Source organism: Eumetopias jubatus, unplaced genomic scaffold (genome assembly GCF_037043125.1).
Source record: "Eumetopias jubatus isolate StellerSeaLion01/CBP00866 unplaced genomic scaffold, mEumJub1_p1.0 scaffold_8, whole genome shotgun sequence".
NCBI lineage: Eukaryota > Metazoa > Chordata > Mammalia > Carnivora > Otariidae > Eumetopias > Eumetopias jubatus.
The window spans coordinates 8,690,518-8,714,073 of NW_028274814.1; the positions used below are offsets into that span (position 1 = coordinate 8,690,518).

Consider the following 23,556-nt stretch of genomic DNA (forward strand, 5'->3'; position numbering starts at 1 on the left):
TAAGGCTTCCATGTCTTGAGTTTCTGAAGTGTTCTCTAGCACTACATTTTCTTTTGAGGTAAAATTGTTCTAAATTTCTTTGGTATTTGAATTGCCTAGAGTAAGAGAACAGGAACTCATGTGACACTCTTTTCTCGTAAATATGGCATTTCTTATGGTAAAAGAAGACATGCAGCCATTTGATCTTTGCCTTCCCATTCAGTCTCCGGGCCCCAGAGAAGTCCTACCGCCCACCTGCTCTGTCATCTTAGTTCAAAAAAGTCTCCTGAGGTCTGTTCCAGCTTTGGCTCAGGAATGCAGAGTTGAGCCAAAACTTCTGTTCAGTCTGTAGCAGCGCACTCCTGGTTAGAGCTCGCCCTCAGAAACTTAGAAGACCCTCACCACAAGGGTCAAGCCAGAGAGGAGCCATCTCTGGGACGCAACAGAGGAAGACCGGGGTGGCATTTTTACCTAGCGTCTTTTTTCCCCTTCCTCTCTCTGAAGAATTTTCCCTTCCTGCCTTCTGAAACGAACTGTATTGGTTTCCTAGGGCTTCTATAATCAAGTGCCACACACTGGATGGTTCAAAACAACAGGAATTTATTGTCTGACAGTTCTGGAAGCTGGAAGTCTGGAATCTAGGCGTGGACAGGACCATGCTCCCTCTGAAAGGTGTAGGGGAACGACCTCGCCCCTTCCAGCTTCTGGTGGTTTGCCTGCAACCCATGGCTTGCAGGGGCCTCACTCAGACCAGCATGTGGTATTCTCCCTGTCTCCATGGTCACGTGGCTGTGTTTTATAAGGACACCAGTCATACTGGATTAGGGGCCCACCCTACTCCAGTGTGACCTCTGCAAGGACCATATTTGCAGATGGCATACTCAGAGGACCTCACGGTTAAGACTTGAACATGTCTTTTCAGGGAGACATAATTCAGTCCATAATGTGATCACCTTCTTGATCTTGTCAGTTACTTCCCTATTCTTCAGGCTCCTTTGGTGATCGACTGTCTCATCTTCCCCCCCCTCAACACACACACCCCTTCTATTTTTATTTCTATGCTGCTTTTCTCCTTAGCCTGCAAATAAGCTTCCACCCTTGTCTTTCCCCACCACCCACCTTCTCAAAGGTTGCCTCTTTCCTTTGCCTGATTATTTTTGCTCTGGCAATCTGATTTTTATCCCTACCATTTAACTGACACTTTTTTTTTTAGGATTTCTATCTGTAAGTGATCTACTCCCAACATGGGGCTTGAACTCACAACCCTGAGATCAAGAGTCATACGCTCTACTGACAGAGCCCTCTGGGCGCCTGTAACTGGCGCTTTTTTATTACCAGTCGTCAGTGACGTCACTCTTGTCAGATCTGCCAGCCTCTTCTCGGTCTCCTTCGTCTTCCCTCTGTTGCTAACTCCTCAGCTCTTCAGTATATAGAGATTCTTCCCGATCCTGCCCTTTCCCTTGTTTCCCTACCCCTGCTTCCTGTTAATATCTCTCCCGTGACTTCAGCAGTCACGTCCTCGTCGGTGCTTCCCAAATATCTGTCTCTAATCCTGACTTTCTCTAGGCGGCGTACACGTGGCCAAAGTACCTGCGCGGCATTGCCCTGGGGATTCAAGTGCTGTGTGTCAGTACAGGACGTGTCCAGCTTGCTCTTCCTCTGTTTCCTCTCTCGGTTCTGCCATCTGCGTGATGACACCAACGTTGTCCCTGCATTCAGGCTTTTAAATCCAGTCAGTTCTGTCCCTGCAGAATTTCTTCTCACCTTTTAATCTCTGCCACTGTCTTCTGTAAGAACCTCCTCTTTCCCTTTCATTAATTTATGAGCTCTCTTCCTGGGACATCAGCTTCATCCTATCATCTATAATCATTGCCACCAGATTTTCCCTCGGAAGACATAAAGTGGCCCGTCATTCTGCTTCTCCCCTTAAAAACCACGATGGCTCCTTCCTACCTGCAGAACAAACTCCAGATTACTGATCATGGCATCGGAGGCTCTAAGCTCTTATACTAGCCTCGTCTCTCAAGGAATCTCTTTCTTTTATAAACAACAAATGTGTTTTGCACACACAGTTTGGCGTCTGGGTAGTCTACGATCGAGGCACTGGCGGAGTCAAAGAATCTCATTATAGGTCTTATGTTCCCATTCCATTTCTTAGACACATTATTTTCAGGTTTTCCTTATTTTGCACAAGTATTTTGCCTTCGTTGAAAAATGCCAGAACCCAGTCCTCTTCCAGTCAAATTTCTTCTCATCTCATTATCTGTTCAAATGCTACCTCTTTCACAAAGCATCCATTGGCCACCTATGGAGAAGTAGTTCACGTCTCTGCCACTTTATTAGAAATTGTTTAAAGCTTATGTCATTTTACCTTATGTTATTATATTTATCTCCACTGCAAAAGCTTAAGAAAATTTCTTAAGACAAGAGTCTAGGTTTCCCTTCTACATAGCACTCCAGGAGGATTCCTTGGTAGCACTCACTAACACTGTTAATAATCTCTACAGTGTTGAAACACATTTCGAATTCCCCCTTATTAGCCCAAGCAACTAAATTCCTCTGGGCACCTAACTGATCTTTGTACAGTGTCCATGTTGCTAAGTTACAGGTTTGCCAGCTCATTTCCTATAATATACATTTTCTCTACTTAGGATACAGTATAAAACTAAGCTTCACATATAAAGCTTACTTTTATACTTTTTAGGATCTTGCCACTATTTTAATGGGACATCGAATTACCTCAGCTATCTAGTGATTTATTTTAAGATTTTCATTTTCTATAAAATATTTGATACACAGTTCTTAAAATAACAAATAATACAAAGAAATTGTTGTGTTTTTTTTTTTAAAGTAGGCTCCACACCCAGCATGGAGCCCAATGCAGGGCTTGAACTCACAACTTTGAGATCAAGACCTGAGCTAAGATCAAGAGTCAGACACTTAACTGACTGAGCCATCCAGGGCCCCAGTACAAAGCAATTCATAATTTAAAAAGAAAAATCACTGCTTTATACCTCTTTCCCCAAGTCCCAGGCCTCAAGGGCAGTCTCTATAGCAACTTTGTTTCTTGTCTTGACCTTTCTGTTTCTAAACATCATGCTGAGAACAGCTAAGACTTCTCTGAGCCCTCCATGGTCTCCCCGGTTCTACCAATTACTTAGGAACTCTGGCCAGAGTTTCCCATAGCTTCTTGTGCATATTTTTATTTCATTTCTCTTAATATTGTGTCAAAATTATCTCTTTTGTCTTGCCTGGAGTAGGTTGTTTTCTCCTTGGAAAAAGCTCTTTCTTATTTACCTTTGTGTCCCTTGTGTCTGGCATAACATTTAGGATCTAGTTGGGTGAAGGATGTGAGGATGAACTCATGATTTTAATACAACGTACCTAACTTCTCTTTTCTTACATGCAGGATTTCTGGCTTCCGGTGAGTGAACTTCTCTATAAAGTAATATGGCAAAGCAAATTAAACTGGTCAAAGTATAACTAGATCACATTGCATAAAAAAGTATTTTCCCTTTCATCTTACTTAGGAAATAGAAAATGAACTGTATTCTGTCTTCTGAACAGGAGGACATCCGGGCAGAATGTTCTCTATGAAAACAAATGTAGGCATGTAGGATTTTTTAAATAACTTTTAAAGGCGGCCGAGAGTAAAGATACAGCCTTTTTATTGTAACCCAGAAAATAGGCTTAATAAAAATACTAAAATTAGCACCGACAAAAGAGCTTGAATTTTCCTACCCATTGAATTCCATTATTATTAGAAAACAGAAAGGCCTAACAGTATCAGTGTACAAATTACAGATGGGGGTTTCATATTAGAAAACCAGTAGTGTGAAACAAGTTTGTTCTATTTCTCTGGCTAATAGTATGTATTATAATTGCTCCAGTTTATCATCATGTGTGATCTTATTAGACTTTGACTCAAATATATGGGTATGTCTGACATATCCATGGAGAAATCGTGTCAGTTTTTGACATGAGTACATTTTGGCTGAGCTGGGAAAAGGGTTCTAGTTTCTAACCTAAGTAAAATAATGAAGATACCTATTTTTTCCTGACTTCTCCCCTACTTTTCTGTTATTTGGTTATTCTATCTATTCTTTCTCAGTGCTGCTTAAAAGGTCTACTAACCAAGGTGGTTTGTATGGGGTTTTTTTTATAGTGATTATTATAGAAATAGAAGTCTATAGACTGTTTACATTCTTTGTTCCTTAGGGAAGATGGGATTATGTGGCTTGCAATGAAGAGGCACTCTAAATGCATGCGATTATTTTCCTAATGGCAGATTCTATAGTGCTTTCCTACTTGTTTTAAAATGGAATGGTGGCAGTTGCTTAACTACAATAATGAATTTTGTGAAACTGATTTTATAGCAGTTTATTTTTTTATTAGATTTTTTTTATTTATTTGAGAGCGAGCAAGCAAGAAAGAGAGCACGAGCAGGGGAGAGGCGCAACAGGAGAGGGAGAAGCAGACTCCCTGCTGAGCAGGAACCCGACATGGGCTCGATCTCAGGACCCTGGGATCATGACCTGAGCCAAAAGCAGACATTTAACTGATTGAGCCACCCAGGCGTCCCGTGAAATTGATTTTAAAGAGTAATTTTCAAGCACATTTAGTACTAGACTAGAATTCCTATTTTAATTATATTGAAGGTAATCATTTTTTGACTAAAATTAACCTTTGCTTCAGAAATACTTTTTCATAGAACTAACAAAACTATAAACCAGATTATAAGGTCATGTTTAAAATAATTGTTGGAAACATCTTTGTATATAGATGATGCTTCCAGTAAAGATCTTTAGAAATCAGTTCTACGGATTTATTAAGACTTACCTCCAGGGGCGCCTGGGTGGCTCAGTCGTTAAGCGTCTGCCTTCGGCTCAGGTCATGATCCCAGAGTCCCGGGATCAACCCCCGCATCTGGCTCCCTGCTCAGCGGGAAGCCTGCTTCTCCCTCTCCCAATCCCCCTGCTTGTGTTTCCTCTCTCGCTGTGTCTCTCTCTGTCAAATAAATAAGTAAAATCTTAAAAAAAAAAAAAAGACTTACCTCCTAATTACCTCCTCAAGCCATAGTTTAAGTGAATATTTTTTGTTGAACTAATTTGCCCTTCTCTGTTTTTAAAAGGAGTAAAAGGACATTAAAACACTGTAAGGCTTTCCTTCCTTAACCAGGCTGTCCTCCAATTAGTATAAGTGTTGCTACTTCATCTCATACCCATGTGAGTAGGTGGAGTACAAAATCATCTAAATGTTATTGTTTCCCTCCCCCATTTGAAATTGACAAGTACTCTATTTTAGAGAGTAATCTGTGGGTTAAATGTATTTCTTCTAGTGTTTTAGGATTTAGAACAAGTAAATATCCTGAATATGAGAGGTTTTTAGTGAGTGACAAAAGAAAGACAACTTAGGTTTTCTTTGAGTAGCTGTGTTAATTGCTAATCTAAACTTCGTGGAGAACAGAGAAGGAAAATAATTGCCATGTTACTGAAATGAAGATAATTTGGGTTTTTATACCTTATGGACTAGAAGAAAGCCTTAGGAAATGAATGCCTTGACTGTGCCCAAATATCCATGTAGTAACGTTTTAGTTGATGAAACATTTGCACAAAATGCTTGCAAGTTCAACTACTCCCTCTTAAATTCCAGGTCCTGCAGTAGACTGGTGGGCACTTGGAGTTTGCTTGTTTGAGTTTCTAACAGGAATTCCTCCTTTCAATGATGAAACACCACAACAAGTATTCCAAAATATTCTGAAAAGAGGTGATTCTTTTTCTATGAAGACAGATGCATTTATCTCTGTGTATTATTTGATCAATGATTAACAAGCTATTTGTATCTGTAGATATCCCTTGGCCTGAAGGTGAAGAAAAGTTATCTGATAATGCTCAAAATGCAGTAGAAGTACTTTTAACTCTTGATAATGCAAAGAGAGCTGGTATGAAAGGTAAGGTTTTGTGTTAATAAACTCCTAGCTTGATTTGTTTAAGATGAACTGTAATAATGATACTAAGTTCTAGGACAATACTATAGATAATCTGACTGCTAAATTGGTTAAAAATTTCTTCAGTTTATTTTTGCCTGCTAGATATGCATTGATATATTTGTCCTTATTCTGCATTAAAATTCATTGCATCAGGTTGGGATACTCACTCACTGAATTTTATTAATCTCAAACAGGTACCTTAAAGCAATCTTATGTTGTCAGTGTCTTGGGTTTTTTCAAAGCCTAATAAAGTTACTCATCAACCAATACAGGAAATTTTTTTTTGTTATCAAAACTCTCTTCTATAATTTCTGACTGCTTCATTTCTGATATTATCGACTGACAAATGTATCAAGTTCCAGGTTGTCTCAAATAAGACAAATCTGGTATCTTTGTGATCCATTCAATGGTTTTTTCCAATGGAGGGGTATATTAAACTCCAATTTTGAAACTAGGAAACTCATTAGCTTTAATTTAGATTCAATTAGGTTTAATGTCAGCTGCCTTAAAATCCCTTTTCTAACAAAGTATACATAGACAAAGAAGCAGCTATGTCCCCAAATGCATTTCCATGTGGTCTAAGGCATTCAGAAAAATGAACTTCAATAATATGTCACTTGTGTCAGCTTCTAGGTGTTCCCTCTAATAAGATCAACAGTTTATTTGCTTATTTAACAAATCCTGTAGAGTGACTTCTAGGTGCCAGGCAATGGGTGCTGGAGGTATCCTAGGGATGAACCAGACTAAAATCCATGTGCTTGTACAATTTACTCTGTAGGGGAAAGACACAGGTAATGAGATACAATATGACATAATGCATCTAGCAGTGAGTACTGAGAAGAAAGATGAAGCAAGTGAGTGGCTACAAAGTTTGACAAGAGATTTTCTAGCTGGAGTGGTCAGGAAGACCTCTGTGAACAGTGGGATTTGAGGAAAATCCTATGTAAAGTGAGGGTGCAGACATTTGAAAGCTCAGCTTTAAAAATTACTTTAGGAGTTTTCAACTGGGGCAATTTTGCTTCGCAAGGGACGAAATAAACAGAGATAGAACACCATTCTCACCAATGACCTCAGATTTTTGTTTGTTTGTTTAATGAACAGTTTACATAGTGAAGCAGATGACAGGAGAGGTCTTCGGTTAAAAAACAGTTGTTGCAACAACTGTTTATACAGTTAATCTTAAACTGGCCTAGAATTCTTTTGTGAGTTCAGTTTAAATAAATAGTTATGATGAGAGAGTCATAAAGCGTCACATCGCAGCCAGATATCAGTTTAAGAGTTACTGCTATAAGTAACACTAATCCATGCTCAGACATTTATTTTGAACAATTAAGAGACAGATTCTTTTTGCTATTTTATTGTTTTCCTACCAGTCTCTTACTTTAGGGAAAAACCAACTTGTAGATATGTTGACTTCCCAAGCCATCACTCCAAATATAGACACATAATTCTTTCCTGTCTGTGTAGTCTTCTCCCAATATTTTCCTTAAATTCGGTTGTTGGTTTTTTGAACTACTTAATGCCTTGATTGTCACCTAATTTTTTGCCAACATCCCTATATTTGTCTTATAAAGTGAAAGGTTGAGGATACGGGAGGTTGTGTCTAGCAACCAAATATCACAGGGTGATCAAAAGAGCATGTTTTCATTTTATTTTATTTATTTTTTGTTTAAATATTTTATTTATTTATTTGTCAGATAGAGAGAGAGACAGAGAACACAAGCGGGGGGAGCAGCAGAGGGAGAAGCGGACTCCCCGCGGAGCAGGGAGCCCGATGCGGGACTCGATCCCAGGCCCCTGGGATCATGACCTGAGCTGAAGGCAGACACTTAACGGACTGAGCCACCCAGGCATCCCGCATGTTTTCATTTTAGCAGGTAGAAGGAATTAGGAAAGAAGACAGGTACTGCAAATGTAGCTAAAGAGATGAGCAAAGTTGAGATCTTGTAAGTGAAGCGTAAAGACTCCAGATATATTCATGCTGCTAAAAGGGCATGTAGTCGAGATACAATCAATGAAATCAAAGAAGTCAACCATGAAGAGAATATGTCACAAATGTCATCAGTGTATGTGTTGAAATCACCATGAAGGATAAGGATGGGGCATAGGAAAGAAATTAAGGTAGTGGAGGATGACGTTTTTACCAGAGTTACCTAGGGTAATCGGTGGTGATAAGGATTGCAGAGATAGAAACAGGTAGCAAGGACTTGGAATGAGAAGTGGAGCATTAATCATGAAGATCAGTGGTGTGGAAGCTGTGTCTGGGAGCAGGAAGCAGGCCAAGCTCTTGTCCCATCAAGTCAGGGATTGTGTGAGAAGATGGAGGCATGAGATAATATAGGCTTCTATTAAGGAAAACCATTCATTCACTCATTTGACGAATACAGGCCAAGCACCTGTCATGTGTCAAGTGTTATACAAAATGACATAATGTGAGCCATTGTGAAGTACATGGAAGACAGACATTGAACACATATGTATGAAGCAAAACCGGGCAACATATATCTGAGATCTTCCCTTACTTCCTGTAAAACAGTACTTACTTAGGTAACAGTGTTATAATGCTCTGTTTTGTTTTATATTTTTCCTAAGAGCTGAAACGTCATCCTCTCTTCAGTGATGTGGACTGGGAAAATCTGCAGCATCAAACTATGCCTTTCATACCCCAACCAGATGACGAAACAGATACATCCTACTTTGAAGCCAGAAATAATGCTCAGCACCTGACCGTATCTGGATTTAGTCTATAGCACATAAATTTTCCTTTTAATCTAATCTTGGCTTATAAGCTATCATAATTATATACTCCTTTATAAGAGAGTGATCTAAGGGGGAAGAAGAATCATTATGTTACTTGGATCGATGAGTTTTTAATGTATGTTACAGCCTCCACAGAGTTAAAAGTCTCTCAAGAATACAGTCAATGACTTATCTTAATCTCAGAGTTGTATATAGATCGTCAAAACTTTTTTCACTTTATTTATTTTGTTACCGCACCTTATGAAAATTCATACATCAGTAAAACTAGAATGACACTACTCTGTTAGAAAAGAAACAAGCTTTGAGCCTAACTCTCTTTCACATGTTGATTTCAGTGCACCATTCACAGTTTGGTGTTAAAATAACAAAATCATACGGTTTTATTTTAATTTGTTTGGACATGATTGCCTGCAAAAGCTGAAGTCTTGAGAGCAATCATTTAAGCTTGCACTTGTGGCCTCAAAACTGCAGCTGGGAAAGTCCTTCACTTGGTAGTGTAACTCCTTTAGGGAATGAGGAATAAAAAGGATAGAGGCTTTAGCTTACTTTGAAACAGTCTTGCTGCCTTCACTACTTCTGGTGCTTTCTCTACAATACATATTTGCTTAAAATTGTACTGGAGAGCTTAGGTGTGATATGGTCTAGCAATTTTAACAGCTTATTCAATTTTAATAAAACGTGATGGTTTACATTTTAAAAGAATTTGTTTAAAACATGTGCAACATTACAAGAAACAACCTGATCCTTAAAAATAAATAATAACTTCTTTTTGCTTAATAAATGTAACACTTCAAGTATATTATCTGTCAACATCCTTCTATTAAATATATATACACACTAAGATTCAACTTCACTATAATAATTTGTTACCCAGTGGTAAATAGATGGGTGAGTAGTCAGAGATAAAGGAAGATGGTGACAAAGTAGGAGGACCCTAGTCTTGTCTCGTCCCATGAATAGAACTACATAACGATCAAATCATCCCAAATACCCCAGAAACAGACCTGAGGACGAAGAGAACAAACTCTACAACTAAAGGGGGAGAAGAAGCCACATCGCAGATGGTAGGAAGTATGGAGACATGGTTTCGGAGAGAAAATGGATCCTGGTTGTCGTGGAGGGGAAGGAGCCATGGTCACAGAGAAGGGTGAGAGAGAGGAGCACACTGGATTGCACAAGGAGGTTTCCCCATAGCCACCTGGTTCAGAAAACAAGAGGGGTTGAATTTCATGAGTTCTTGCAACTAGGAGGGCTGAAAGCCTGGAGTTTTAAAGTTCAACAGGATTGACTGGGATAGAGCCCATAGGCACTATGCGGCTCCTAGAGAGAAGGCAGACAACCCTGGGGGCAGACAGCTTGGAAAGAACAATCTAAAGAGTGCTGGGGCACATGGTGGGGAGATTACTCCCTCTTCTTGGAGCTGCCCCTGAGAGGCAGAGTTCATGCAGACATCTCTCCGGGGTCAGAGGTACCAGCTAGTGCCATTTACCTACCCTACCCCTCAGTATAAACAGGGAGCCACCTGTAGGAAGCCCTGTGGCACCAATATTGGCTACCTAACTCACTTACACCAAGCACCATCCCCCTGGACTCCAGTGGAACCACCCTTCTCAGTTAGGCTTGCCTCAGTCCCACTGTGGGGGGGCCCCTCCCCCAGAAGACCAACACAAAGCCTAGCCCATACCACATCTCCCAACCAGAGAGTTTTGCAGGGCCTCAGTTCCAGTGGAGGTGGTGACAGGACTCGTTTCACAAGTAGACCAAAGCACACCTAGTTAAAACTCACCACATTCAAGCCAGGTACCAAACACAGGCAAAGAACCTTTGCAGATGACTGGCCTCAAGGACAGAGCAGTCAGAACAAAACAGCAGAGTGCGCACAACACACACCGGAGGCACTCACTGAAGCACCAGGCTGTGGGCTCGACAGGACATCTTCAAGAGGCCATTACTATCAGGAGCACGAGACATAATTGGAACACAGACAAGAAGGCAGCGACTTAGACAAAATGAGAAGTCAGAGGAATTTATCCCAAATGAAAACAAGGCCACAGGCAAAGATCTAAATGAAATGTAAGTAATATGCCTGTTACAATTAAAAGCAACAGGGGGGTGCCTGGGTGGCTCAGTCAGTTGGGTGTCTGCCTTCGGCTCAAGTCATGATCCCTACCTGGGATCGAGCCCCTCGTCGGGCTCCCTGCTCAGCGAGGAGTCTGCTTCTCCCTCTCTCTCCCCTTGCTGCTCCCCCTGCTTGTACTCTCTCTCTCTCTGTCTCAAATAAATAAAATCTTTTAAAAATAAAAATAAAAAATAAAGAATTGAAAGCAACAATCATAAGGACACCCACTGGGCTTGAGAAAGGAATAAAAGACATCAGTGTGATCCTTACTGTAGAGAAAAGTTCAAAAAGAATCAGAGATGAAGAGTGCCATAAACGAGATTAGAAACATGGTTCTAGAAGGCTGGAAGAAGCAGAGGAATGAATTAGTGACCCAGAAGACAAAACAGTGGAAAGCAATAAAGCTGAACAAACGAGAGAGAATCATGCAAAATGGGAATAGAGTTAGGGAACTCCGTGACTCCACCAAATGTCATAATATTTGCATTATAGGATCCCCAGAAGAAAAAGAAAAGGGGGCAGAAAATTTATTTGAAGAAATAATAGCTGAAAAATTCCTTAAGCTGGAGAAGGAAACAGACATCCAGATCTAGGAGGCAAAGAGAACTCCCATCAAAATCAACAAAAGGAGGACCACACCAAGAAATATTGTAATTAAATTTGCAAAATATAGTGATAAAAAATCTTAAAAGTGACCAAAAAAGTCATTAACCTTCAAGGAAAAACCCATAAGGCTAGCAAGAGGTTTTTCAACAAAAACTTGGCAAGCCAGAAGGGAGTGGTGTGACATATTCCACGTGCTGAGTGGAAAAAATCTGCAGCCAAGAATACTCTATCCAGCAAGGCTATCATTCAGAATAGAATGAGAGATAAAGAGTTTCCAGACAAAACTAAAGGAGTTTGTGGCCACTAAGCCAGCCATGCAAGAAATATTACAGGGTACTTTTTGATTGGAAAGGAGAGACCAAAAATGACACTATAGAAGCAGGAAACATAAAAGCAATAAAAATGAATCTTTTTTTTTTTGAAAGATTTTATTTATTTGAGAGAGAGCACAACAGGGTCAGTGGCAGAGGGAGAGGGAAAAGCAGGCTCCCCGCTGAGCAGGGAGCCAGGTATGGGGCTCAATCCCAGGACCCCGGGATCATGACCTGAGCTGAAGGCATTCACTTAACTGACTGAGCCACCCAGGTGATTTCTATACACCAATAATAGAGCAACAGAAAGAAAAATTAAAATATCAATCCCATTTACAATTGCACCAAAGACAATAAGATACCTAGTAATAAACCTAACCAAAGAGGTGAAAGACCTGTACTCTGAAAACTATAAAACACTGATTAAATTGAAGATGACAGAAAGAAATGGAAAGACATTCCATGTTCACGGATTGGAAGAACAAATATTGATAAAATGTCTACACTACCCAAAGCAATCTACACATTTAATACAATCCCTATCAAAATATGAAAAATATTTTTCACTGAGCTAAAACAATCTTAAAATTTGTATGGTACTACAAAAGACCCCAAATAGCCAAAGCAATGTTAAAAAGGAAAAACAAAGCGGGAGGCATCACAATTCTGGACTTCAAGTTATATTACAATCAAAACATGTACTGGTACTGGCACAAAAATAGACACATAGATCGATGGAACAGAAGAGAAAACACAAAAATGAACCCACAACTATATGGTCAATTAATCTTTAACAAGGCAGGAAAGTATATCCAGTGGGAAAAAGACAACCTCTTCAATAAAGGATGTTGGGAAATCTGGACAGCACCATGGAAAAGAATGACACTGGACCACTTTCTTACACTATAGACAAAAATGAATTCAAAATGGGAGCGGAGTAAGATGGCAGAGGAGTAGGAGACCTGGATTTCGTCTGGTCTCAGGAATTCAGCTCAATAGGGATCAAACCATTCTGAACACCTACGAACTCAACAGGAGATCGACGAGAAGAATAGCAACAACTCTCTGAAGAGAAAAGCGACCACTTTCTGGAAGGTAGGATGTGCGGAGAAGTGAATCCGAGGCGATATTTGGGAGGATAGACGGCGGAGGAGGGGGCCTCCGTCGGCCGCTTCTGACAAGTGACGGAGCCGCGGAGCACAAAATCGGAAGTTCTAGAAGTCGGCTCCGCTAAGGGACGTCGCTCCAGTGGCTAAGCGGGGCAGTGGAACACTCTCTGGGACAGTGTGGTCTCAGGACCCTCGGGGTCACAGAAAGACCGGGGGTGCCTGAGGGCGGCAGAGCTCCCAGGTGTTGGAGCGGGGACGCCGGCTGCAGAGATAGAGCCGAGGCGCGGGCTCTCAGCTCGGGGTTGCCATAAACTGTGATCCGCGGCCCAGTCGGGCCACTGCTCCTCCAGCAGGGACCCAACAGGTGGCAGGTCCGGGGAGACTCCCCTTCCTTCCCCGGGAGGAGCGGCGCGGGAGCGCACCGCAGGGATCTGCTGGGTTTGGAGACTCCACACATGGTCGGGTGCCAGAGATAGAAACACTCGGTCACAGGCCGGGTGAGCACGGAGTGTGGCCGGAGACCGGGGAGACGGGAGTGACTGCTTTTCTCTGGGGGCGCACTGAGGAGCAGGGCCCCAATTTCTCAGCTCCTCCGGGTGGAGATTCGGAGGCCACCATTTTCACTCTGGTCCTCCAAAGCTGTACAGAGAGCTTGCAGGGAACAAAAGCTCCTGAGAGCAAACCCGAGCAGCTTGCTTAGCCCGGACTGACAAGGGCGGGGCAATTCCGCCTCCAGCAAAGACATTTGGAAACCACAGCAACAGGCCCCTCCCCCAGAAGATCAGCCCGAACAGCCAGCAAGCCAAGACCAAGTTTACCGATCAAGGAGAACGGGAGAACTCCAGCGCTAGGGGAATACTGCACATAGAATTCATGGCTTTTTTACCATGATTCATTAGTTTTTCAAAGTTAATTTTTTTAACTGTTTTTTTTTGAATTTTTCTTTTTCCCTTTTTCAACCAACATCTTATCAATCCCTTTTTAAAAAAAAATGTTTTTATTTTTCATTTTTAGGATCATATTTTATCCCGTCATAGTAGTTACCCTTATTTTTGCCATATATATATAAGTTGTTCTCTCTTTAAAATTTTGAGATACAGTTTCTTGTAACAGATCAAAATATACCCTAAATCACTAGTGTATGGCTTTGTTCTAGTCTCCTGCCTGATCATATTCTCTCCCTTTTTTTTTCTTTTTTAAATCTTCTTTCTTTTTTCAAACAACTTCTTATCTTATCAATTCCTTTTATAAAATCTTTTATAATTTTCATCTTTACAGTCATTTTCCATCCCTTCATTGTATCAACCCTTATTTTGTACATATATAAGTCTTTCTTCCTTTAAAATTTTAGAAGGCACTTTCTTCTAACAGACCAAAATACGCCCAGAATCTAGTGTGTGGCACTGATCTGTGCACTAGCCTGATCATATTTAATCATATTCTGTTTTTTTAATTTTATTCTGTTTTTGTTTTGTTTTGTCTTTTTCTTTCTCTTTTTTTTTCTCTTTCTTTTTTCTTTCTTTCCCTTTCTTTTCCCCTGGTTTCAGGTCTTTTCTGATTTGTATAGAGTATATTTGCTGGGGACGTTGTTAACCTGTTAGCATTTTGTTCTCTCATTCATCTATTCTCCTCTGGACAAAATGACAAGATGAAAAAAATCACCTCAGCAAAAAGAACAAGAGGTAGTACCGTCTGCCAGGGACCTACTCAATACGGACATTAGTACGATGTCAGACCTAGAGTTCAGAATCATGCCTTTAAAGATACTAGCTGGGCTTGAAAAAAGTGTGGAAGTTATTAGAGAAATCCTTTCTGAAGACATAAAAGAACTAAAACCTAACCAAGTCAAAATCAAAAAGGCTATTAATGAGGTTCAATCAAAAATGGGGGCACTAACTGCTAGGATAAATGAGGCAGAAGAGAGAATCAGCGATATTGAAGACCAAATGATGGAAAATAAAGAGGCTGAGAAAAAGAGAGATAAACAACTACAGGATCACGAGGGCAGACTTCGAGAGAGAAGCGATATGATAAGACGAAACAACATTAGAATAATTGGGATCCCAGAAGAAGAAGAAAGACAGGGGCAGAAGGTATATTGGAGCAAATTATAGCAGAGAACTTCCCTAATGTGGGGAAGGAAACAGGCATCAAAATCCAGGAGGCACAGAGAACCCCTCTCAAAATCAATAAAAATAGGTCTACACCCCGACATCTAATAGTAAAACTTACAAGTCTCGGACAAAGAGAAAATCCTGAAAGCAGCTCAGGAGAAGAGATATGTAACCTACAATGGTAAAACATTAGATTGGCAACAGACCTATCTACAGAGACCTGGCAGGCCAGAAAGGACTGCCATGATAGCTTCAGAGCACTAAACGAGAAAAATATGCAGCCAAGAATACTATGTCCAGCTAGGCTGTCATTGAAAATAGAAGGAGAGGTAAAAAGCTTCCAGGACAAACAAAAACTAAAGGAATTTGCAAACACGAAACCAGCCCTATAAGAAATATTGAAAGGGGTCCTCTAAGCAAAGAGAGAGCCTAAAAGCAGCATAGATCAGAAAGGAACACAGACAATATAGAGTAACAGTCACCTTAGAGGCAATACAATGGCATTAAATTCATATCTTTCAAAAGTTACCCTGAATGTAAATGGGATAAATGCCCCAATCAAAAGACACAGGCTGTCAGATTGGATGAAAAAACAAGACCCATCAATATGCTGTCTGCAAGAGACTCATTTTAGACCCAAAGACACCCCCACATTGTAAGTGAGGGGGTGGAAAACCATTTACCATGCTAATGGACACCAAAAGAAAGCTGGGGTGGCAATCCTTCTATCAGACAAATTAGATTTTAAACCACAGACTGTAATAAGAGATGAAGAAGGACACTATATCCTACTTAAAGGGTCTATCCAACAAGAAGATCTAACAATTGTAAATATCTATGCCCCTAACATGGGAGCAGCCAATTATATAAGGCAATTAATAACAAAAGCAAGAAAACACATTGACAACAATACAATAATAGTGGGGGACTTTAACACCCCCCTGACTGAAATGGACAGATCATCTAACCAAAAGATCAACAAGGAAATAAAGACTTTAAATGACACACTGGACCAAATGGACTTCACAGACATATTCAGAACATTCCATCCCAAAGCAATGGAATACACATTCTTCTCTAGTGCCCATGGAACATTCGCCAGAATTGATCACATCCTAGGTCACAAATCAGGTCTCAACCGGTACCAAAAGATTGGGATTATTCCCTGCATATTTTCAGACCACAATGCTTTGAAACTAGAACTCAATCACAAGAGGAAAGTCGGAAAGAACTCAAATACATGGAGGCTAAAGAGCATCCTACTAAAGAATGAATGGGTCAACCAGGAAATTAAAAAAGAATTAAAAAAATTCATGGAAACCAATGAAAATGAAAACACAGCTGTTCAAAATCTTTGGGATACAGCAAAGGCAGTCCTGGGAGGAAAGTATATAGCAGTACAAGCCTTTCTCAAGAAACAAGAAAGGTCTCAAATACACAACCTAACCCTACACCTAAAGGAGCTGGAGAAAGAACAGCAAATAAAGCCTAAACCCAGCAGGAGAAGAGAAATAATAAAGATCAGAGCAGAAATCAATGAACTAGAAACCAAAAGAACAGTAGAACAGATTAACGAAACTAGGAGCTGGTTCTTTGAAAGAATTAACAAGGTTGATAAACCCCTGACCAGACTTATCAAAAAGAAAAGAGAAATGACCCAAATCAACAAAATCATGAATGAAAGAGGAGAGATCACAACCAACACCAAAGAAATACAAACAATTATAAGAACATATTATGAGCAACTCTATGCCAGCAAATTAGATAACCTGGAAGAAATGGGTGCATTCCTAGAGATGTATCAACTACCAAAATTGAACCAGGAAGAAATAGAAAACCTGAACAGACCTATAACCACTAAGGAAATTGAAGCAGTCATCAAAAATCTCCCAACAAACAAAAGCCCAGGGCCAGATGGCTTCCCAGGGGAATTCTACCAAACATTTAGAGAAGAATTAATACCTATTCTCCTGAAACTGTTCCAAAAAATAGAAATGGAAGGAAAACTTCCAAACTCATTTTATGAGGCCACCATTACCTTGATCCCAAAACCAGACAAAGACCCCATCAAAAAGGAGAATTACAGACCCATATCCTTGATGAACGTGGATGCAAAAATTCTCACCAAAATACTAGCCAATAGGATCCAACAGTACATTAAAAGGATTATTCACCATGACCAAGTGGGATTTATCCCTGGGCTGCAAGGTTGGTTCAACATCCGCAAATCAATCAACGTGATACGATACATTAACAAAAGAAAGAACAAGAATCATATGATCCTCTCAATAGATGCAGAAAAAGCATTTGACAAAGTACAGCATCCTTTCTTGATCAAAACTCTTCAGAGTATAGGGATAGAGGGTACATACCTCAATATCATAAAAGCCATCTATGAAAAACCTACAGCGAATATCATCCTCAGTGGGGAAAAGCTGAGAGCTTTTCCCCTAAGGTCAGGAACGCGACAGGGATGTCCACTATCACCACTGTGATTCAACATAGTACTAGAAGTCCTAGCCACAGCAATCAGACAACAAAAAGAAATCAAATGCTTCCAAATCGGCAGAGAGGAAGTCAAACTCTCACTCTTTGCAGATGATATGATCCTGTGTGTGGAAAACCCAAAAGACTGCACCCCAAAACTGCTAGAACTCATACAGGAATTCAGTAAAGTAGGAGGATATAAAATCAATGCACAGAAATCAGTGGCATTCCTATGCACCAACGATAAGACAGAAGAGAGGCAAATCAAGGAGTCGATCCCATTTACAATTGCATTCAAAACCATAAGATACCTAGGAATAAATTTGACCAAAGAGGCAAAGGATCTGTACTCAAAAAACTATAAAATACTCATGAAAGAAATTGAAGAAGACACAAAGAAATGGAAAAACGTTCCATGCTCATGGATTGGAAGAACAAACATTGTGAAGATGTCAATGCTACCTAGAGCAATCTACACATTCATTGCAATCCCTATCAAAATACCATCCACTTTTTTCAAGGAAATGGAACAAATAATCCTAAAATTTGTATGGAACCAGAAGAGACCCCGAATAGCCAGAGGAATGTTGAAAAAGAAAAACAAAGCTGGCGGCATCACAATTCCAGACTTCCAGCTCTATTACAAAGCTGTCATCATCAAGACAGTATGGTACTGGCACAAAAAGAGACACATAGATCAATGGAACAGAATAGAGAGCCCAGAAATGGACCCTCAACTCCATGGTCAACTAATCTCTGACAAAGCAGGAAAGAATGTCCAATGGAAAAACGACAGTCTCTTCAACAAATGGTGTTGGGAAAATTGGACAGCCACATGCAGAAGAATGAAACTGGACCATTTCCTTACACCACACACAAAAATAGACTCAAAATGGTTGAAAGACCTCAATGTGAGACAGGAGTCCATCAAAATCTAAAGGAGAACACAGGTAGCAACCTCTTCGACCTCAGCCGCAGCAACTTCTTCCTAGAAACATCGCCAAAGGCAAGGGAAGCAAGGGCAAAAGTGAAATATTGGGATTTCATCAAGATAAAAAGCTTTTGCACAGCAAAAGAAACAGTCCACAAAACCAAAAGACAACCGACAGAATGGGAGAAAATATTTGCAAATGACATATCAGGTAAAGGGCTAGTATCAAAAATCTATAAAGAACTTATCAAACTCAACTTCCAAAGAACAAATAATCCAATCAAGAAATGGGCAGAAGACATGAACAGACATTTTTCCAAAGAAGACATCCAAATGGCCAACAGACACATGAAAAAGTGCTCCACATCGCTCGGCATCAGGGAAATCCAAATCAAAACCTCAATGAGATACCACCTCATACCAGTCAGAATGGCTAAAATTAACAAGTCAGGAAATGACAGATGTTGGCAGGGATGCAGAGAAAGGGGAACGCTCCTACACTGTTGGTGGGAATGCAAGCTGGTGCAACCACTCTGGAAAACAGTATGGAGGTTCCTCAAACAGTTGAAAATAGAGGTACCCAATAGCAATTGCACTACTGGGTATTTACCCCGAAGATACAAATGTAGGGATCCGAAGTGGTACATGCACCCCAACGTTTATAGCAGCAATGTCCCCAATAGCCAAACTGTGGAAAGAGCCAAGATGTCCATCGACAGATGAATGGATAAAGACGATGTAGTGTATATATACACAATGGAATATTATGCAGCCATCAAAAGGTATGAAATCTTGCCATTTGCAACAACGTGGATGGAACTGGAGGGTGTTATGCTGAGTGAAATAAGTCAATCAGAGAAAGACATGTATCATATGACCTCACTGATATGAGGAATTCTTAATCTCAGGAAACAAACTGAGGGTTGCTGGAGTGGTGGGGGGGTGGGAGGGATGGGGTGTCTGGGTGATAGACATTGGGGAGGGTATGTGCTATGGTGAGCACTGTGAATTGTGCAAGACTGATGAATCACAGATCTGTACTTTTGAAACAAATAATGCAATATATGTTAAGAAAAAAAAGAAGAAGAAGATAGCAGGCGGGGAAGAATGAAGGGGAGTAAGTTGGAGTAAGTAAGTATGAGAGACGATGGACTCCGAAAAACAAACTGAGGGTTCTAGAGGGGAGGGGGTGGGGGGATGGTTTAGCCTGGTGATGGGTATTAAAGAGGGCACATTCTGCGTGGAGCACTGGGTGTTATGCACAAACAATGAATCATGGAACACTACATCACAAACTAATGATGTAATGTATGGTGATTAACATAACAATAAAAAATTTTTAAAAAATGAATTCAAAATGGAATAAAGACCTAACTGTGAGACCAAAACTATACAAATCCTAGAAAAGAACACAGGCACTATCCCCTTTGACATCTGCTATATCAACTTCTTTCTAGATATGTCTCCAAAGGCAAGGGAAACCAAAGAATAAACTAATGGGACTACAGTGAAATAAAACCTGCACAGCGAAGAAACCAATTAACAAAACTAAAAGGCAACCTACTGAATGGGAAAAGATATTTGCAAATGACATATCTGATAAACGGTTAGTATTCAAAATATATAAAGAACTGATACAACTGAATACCCAAAAAACAAATAATCCAAATTAAAAATGGGCAGAAGACATGAATAGACATTTTTCCAAAGAAGACATCCAGATGGCCAACAGACATAAAAAGATGCTCAACATCACTCATCATCAGGGAAATACAAATCAAAACTACAATAAGATACCACCTCACACCTGCCAGAATGGCTAAAATCAACAACACAAAAAACAACAGGTGTTGGTGAGGATGTGGAGAAAGGGGAACGCTCTTACGCTGTTGGTGGGAGTGCAATCTGGTACGACCACTCTGAAGAACAGTATAGAGGTTCCTCAAAAAGTTAAAAATAGAACTATCCTATGATCCAGCAACTGCACTATTAGGAATTTACCCAAAGAATACAAAAATACTAATTCAAAGGGCTATTGCACCCCTATGTTTATGGCAGCATTATTTACAATAACCAAATTATGGAAACAGCCCGAGTCCACTGATTGATGAATGGAGAAAGAGATGTGGTGATATTCCACATCTTTCTCCATTTCCACATCAGAGAGAGAGAGAGAGGGAGGGAGGGAAGGAGGAACATTACTCAGCTATAAAAAAGAATGAGATCTTGGCATTTGCAACGATGTGGATAGAACTAGAGAGTATTATGCCAAGTGAAATAACTCAGTCAAGACAAATACCATATGATTTCACTCATACGTGGAATTTAAGAAACAAAACAGGGCGCCTGGGTGGCTCAGATGGTTAAGCGTCTGCCTTCGGCTCAGGTCATGGTCCCAGGGTCCTGGGATCGAGTCCCGCATTGGGCTCCCTGCTCAGTGGGGAGCCTGCTTCTCCCTCTGCTTCTCTCTCTCTCTCTGTCTCTCATGAATAAATAAATAAAATCTTTTAATAAAAAAAAGAAACAAAACAAACAAGCAAATGGGAAAGGGAGATGAAGAGACCGAGAAACAGACTCTTAACTACAGAGAACACCCAGATGGTTAGCAGAGAGGAGGTGGGCGGGGCATGCGTGGAATAGGTGGTGGAGATGAAGGAGGGCACTTGCTGTGATGAGCACCGGGTGATGTACCAAAAAGTTGAATCACTACATTGTGCACCAGAAACTAATATTACACTGTATGTTAGCTAACAAGAATTTAAATACAAAATTTTTAAAAATAAATGGGTGAGTAGTAAAAACTTAGGAAATGACATCCTCAGTGCGTCTTGGAGATAGCCAAAAGTAAATCCAATTTACACTACAAAAGTCCTCGAATAGGTTCAGTCAGGTGTAGGCACCAGAAACATCCCAAAGTAAGGGTCAAAAGGAGTGGTTAAAATAATTCCTTGAATTCCATATTAGAAGCCAAATCGTAGATCTCCTCCCCAACTGCACACACCCTTCTAAATATGCCCTCCCTTCCTCTTGCCAAATAGTGTGGGATTTTCCTCTTTATAGGCAAACAGAGAGGATCCCAAGCACACACGAAAGCAGGGGTACTGACTGTGCTGTAGATCTTTCATTTGCCCCTCCAGATCCCCTTCCACCCTTCTCCAGCCTGCTGTGTGTCCTGGGAAGCTGACTAGTGTTGGCTACATCAACAGACGGCCCTATACTCTGGCTTCCGATTAGATTTGGCTACCGGGGAGTATGACCAGGAGATTCCAGGGAAGGAAAAGACGGAAGTTGGAAGATTGATTCCCACACTTTCTTCCCTGTAGGTCCAGGTAGGCTGGTCGCCTCTCCACCAGTTTTCAGCTCTTGTAAAGTAACTGTCTCCACAGTACCAATCTGTCTGTGGCATCTGATAATGCTCCTTCCCCTTATCACTGGAGACCTACTGTTATTACCTCCGAAGGTACTTGTTATGATCTGAACTGTGTCATCCCCAAATTCGTATGTTGAAGTCCTAACCTTCAGGACCTCAGACTGTAAGTGTTTTTGGAGATTGAGTCTTTAAAGAGGGAGTTAAGTTAAATGAGGCCATTAGGGTGGCCTCATATAACTCATATAATAATTACTGCGTCCTTATAAGAAAAGGAGAGTAGGGGGCGCCTGGGTGGCTCAGATGGTTGGGCGTCTGCCTTCGGCTCGGGTCGTGATCTCGGGGTCCTGGAATCGAGCCCCGCGTCGGGCTCCCGGCTCCGCGGGAAGCCTGTTTCTCCCTCTCCCGCTCCCGCTGCTTGTACTCTATCGCTGTCTCTGTCGAATAAATAAATAAAATCTTTAGAAAAAGAAAACTAGAGTAGGACACAAATACAGAGCTTAGACTGTGTGAAGTTGCAGGCAAAAGATGGCCACCTATAAGCCAAGGAGAGAGACCGCAAAAGAAATCAATCCTGTCAATATGCTGACCTTGGACTTGTAAACTCCAGACTGTGAGAAAATAAATGGGCTTTACTACTAGGTTGTTTTCGCCACCTCGTCTATGGTACTTTGTTGTGGCAGCCCTAGCAAACTGACATAGCACTAAACTATTCCTTGTGGTTTCCTTATGCCCTACCCATTCCTGTATAAATAGGCTCTTTGTTGCACTCTCCTCAACATATCCAAATGAATCTGCCTTTTCTGTTGGGTCTCTAATACAATAATGGCACTAAAATGGGCTTTAAGCGAACATGTACACCAAATGCCAAGACCCCCCCAGCCCATGGGACGCCTGGGTGGCTCAGTCGGTTAAGCGTCTGCCTTCAGCTCAGGTCATGATGTCAGGGTCCTGGGATCGAGCCCCGCATCCGGCTCCCTGCTCGGCGGGAAGCCTGCTTCTGCCTCTGCCACTCCCCCTGCTCATGGTCTCTCTCTCTCTCGCTGACAAATAAATAAATAAAATCTTAAAAAAAAAAAAAGACCCCCAGCCCTCTAACCCTGACCCTCAGTCAGCTCCCAGAATGTAGATAGAAATGATCTAACCCTCTAGGCAAGAGATTAGTAGAGTGATATCAGGAATTTAACCAGCTCAAGAGATCTTTAAAAATATCCAAAGATGGGGCACCTGGCTGGCTCAGTCAGCAGAGCATGTGATTCTTGATCTCCAGGTCATGAGTTCGAACCCCACTTAAGATACAGAGTTTACTTAAAAGAAAAAAAAAAAAAAAGAAATCCAAAGATGTGACGTGGAAGTTCCCCAACTTTAAATGGCTTATACAGAAAGCCCTTCAGTGAAGCCTAGTGTATCTAAGCCCCACTGAGAGCCTCCAATCAGCTTTGTAGTCTCTTACTCACAAATATGAGCAAAGAACCAAGATTACTGGATACCTGAGGAAAGTCTTTTTAACTATATAGACCAAAACAATTTGGAGAAAAAGTAATGAGGGCAACAGAGTCTACACACAGAGAGAAAACTTCAAAAGTATTATCATTAGTATCCCCAGAGAGATTTTAAAGGATATTGCATATAGTATAGTATAAAGAAAAGAATACTCCTGGGGCGCCTGGGTGGCTCAGTCGTTAAGCGTCGGCCTTCGGCTCAGGTCATGATCCTGGGGTCCTGGGATTGAGCCCCGAATCGGGCTCCCTGCTCCGCGGGAAACCTGCATCTCCCTCTCCCAT

General features: G+C 40.9%; 1 protein-coding gene across 12 annotated transcripts in view; it reads left to right on the plus strand.

Annotated features, from left to right (window-relative positions):
- LOC114203616 (serine/threonine-protein kinase greatwall) overlaps positions 1-9,527 on the plus strand; it is a 36,392-nt gene extending 26,865 nt beyond the window's left edge. For 5 of the 12 annotated variants that reach the window (XM_088025488.1, XM_088025489.1, XM_088025494.1 and 2 more), the window contains 4 exons: positions 3,389-3,403; positions 5,632-5,745; positions 5,828-5,929; positions 8,561-9,527. In XM_088025488.1, the coding sequence (XP_087881614.1) occupies positions 3,389-3,403; positions 5,632-5,745; positions 5,828-5,929; positions 8,561-8,718 (389 nt within the window). In that variant the 3' untranslated portion in view covers positions 8,719-9,527. Of the gene's footprint in view, positions 1-529; positions 652-3,388; positions 3,404-5,631; positions 5,746-5,827; positions 5,930-8,560 lie in introns of those variants that run through there. The other 7 variants (XM_088025490.1, XM_088025491.1, XM_088025492.1 and 4 more) reach the window with 5 other exon arrangements.
- The last annotated feature ends 14,029 nt before the right edge of the window (positions 9,528-23,556 follow it).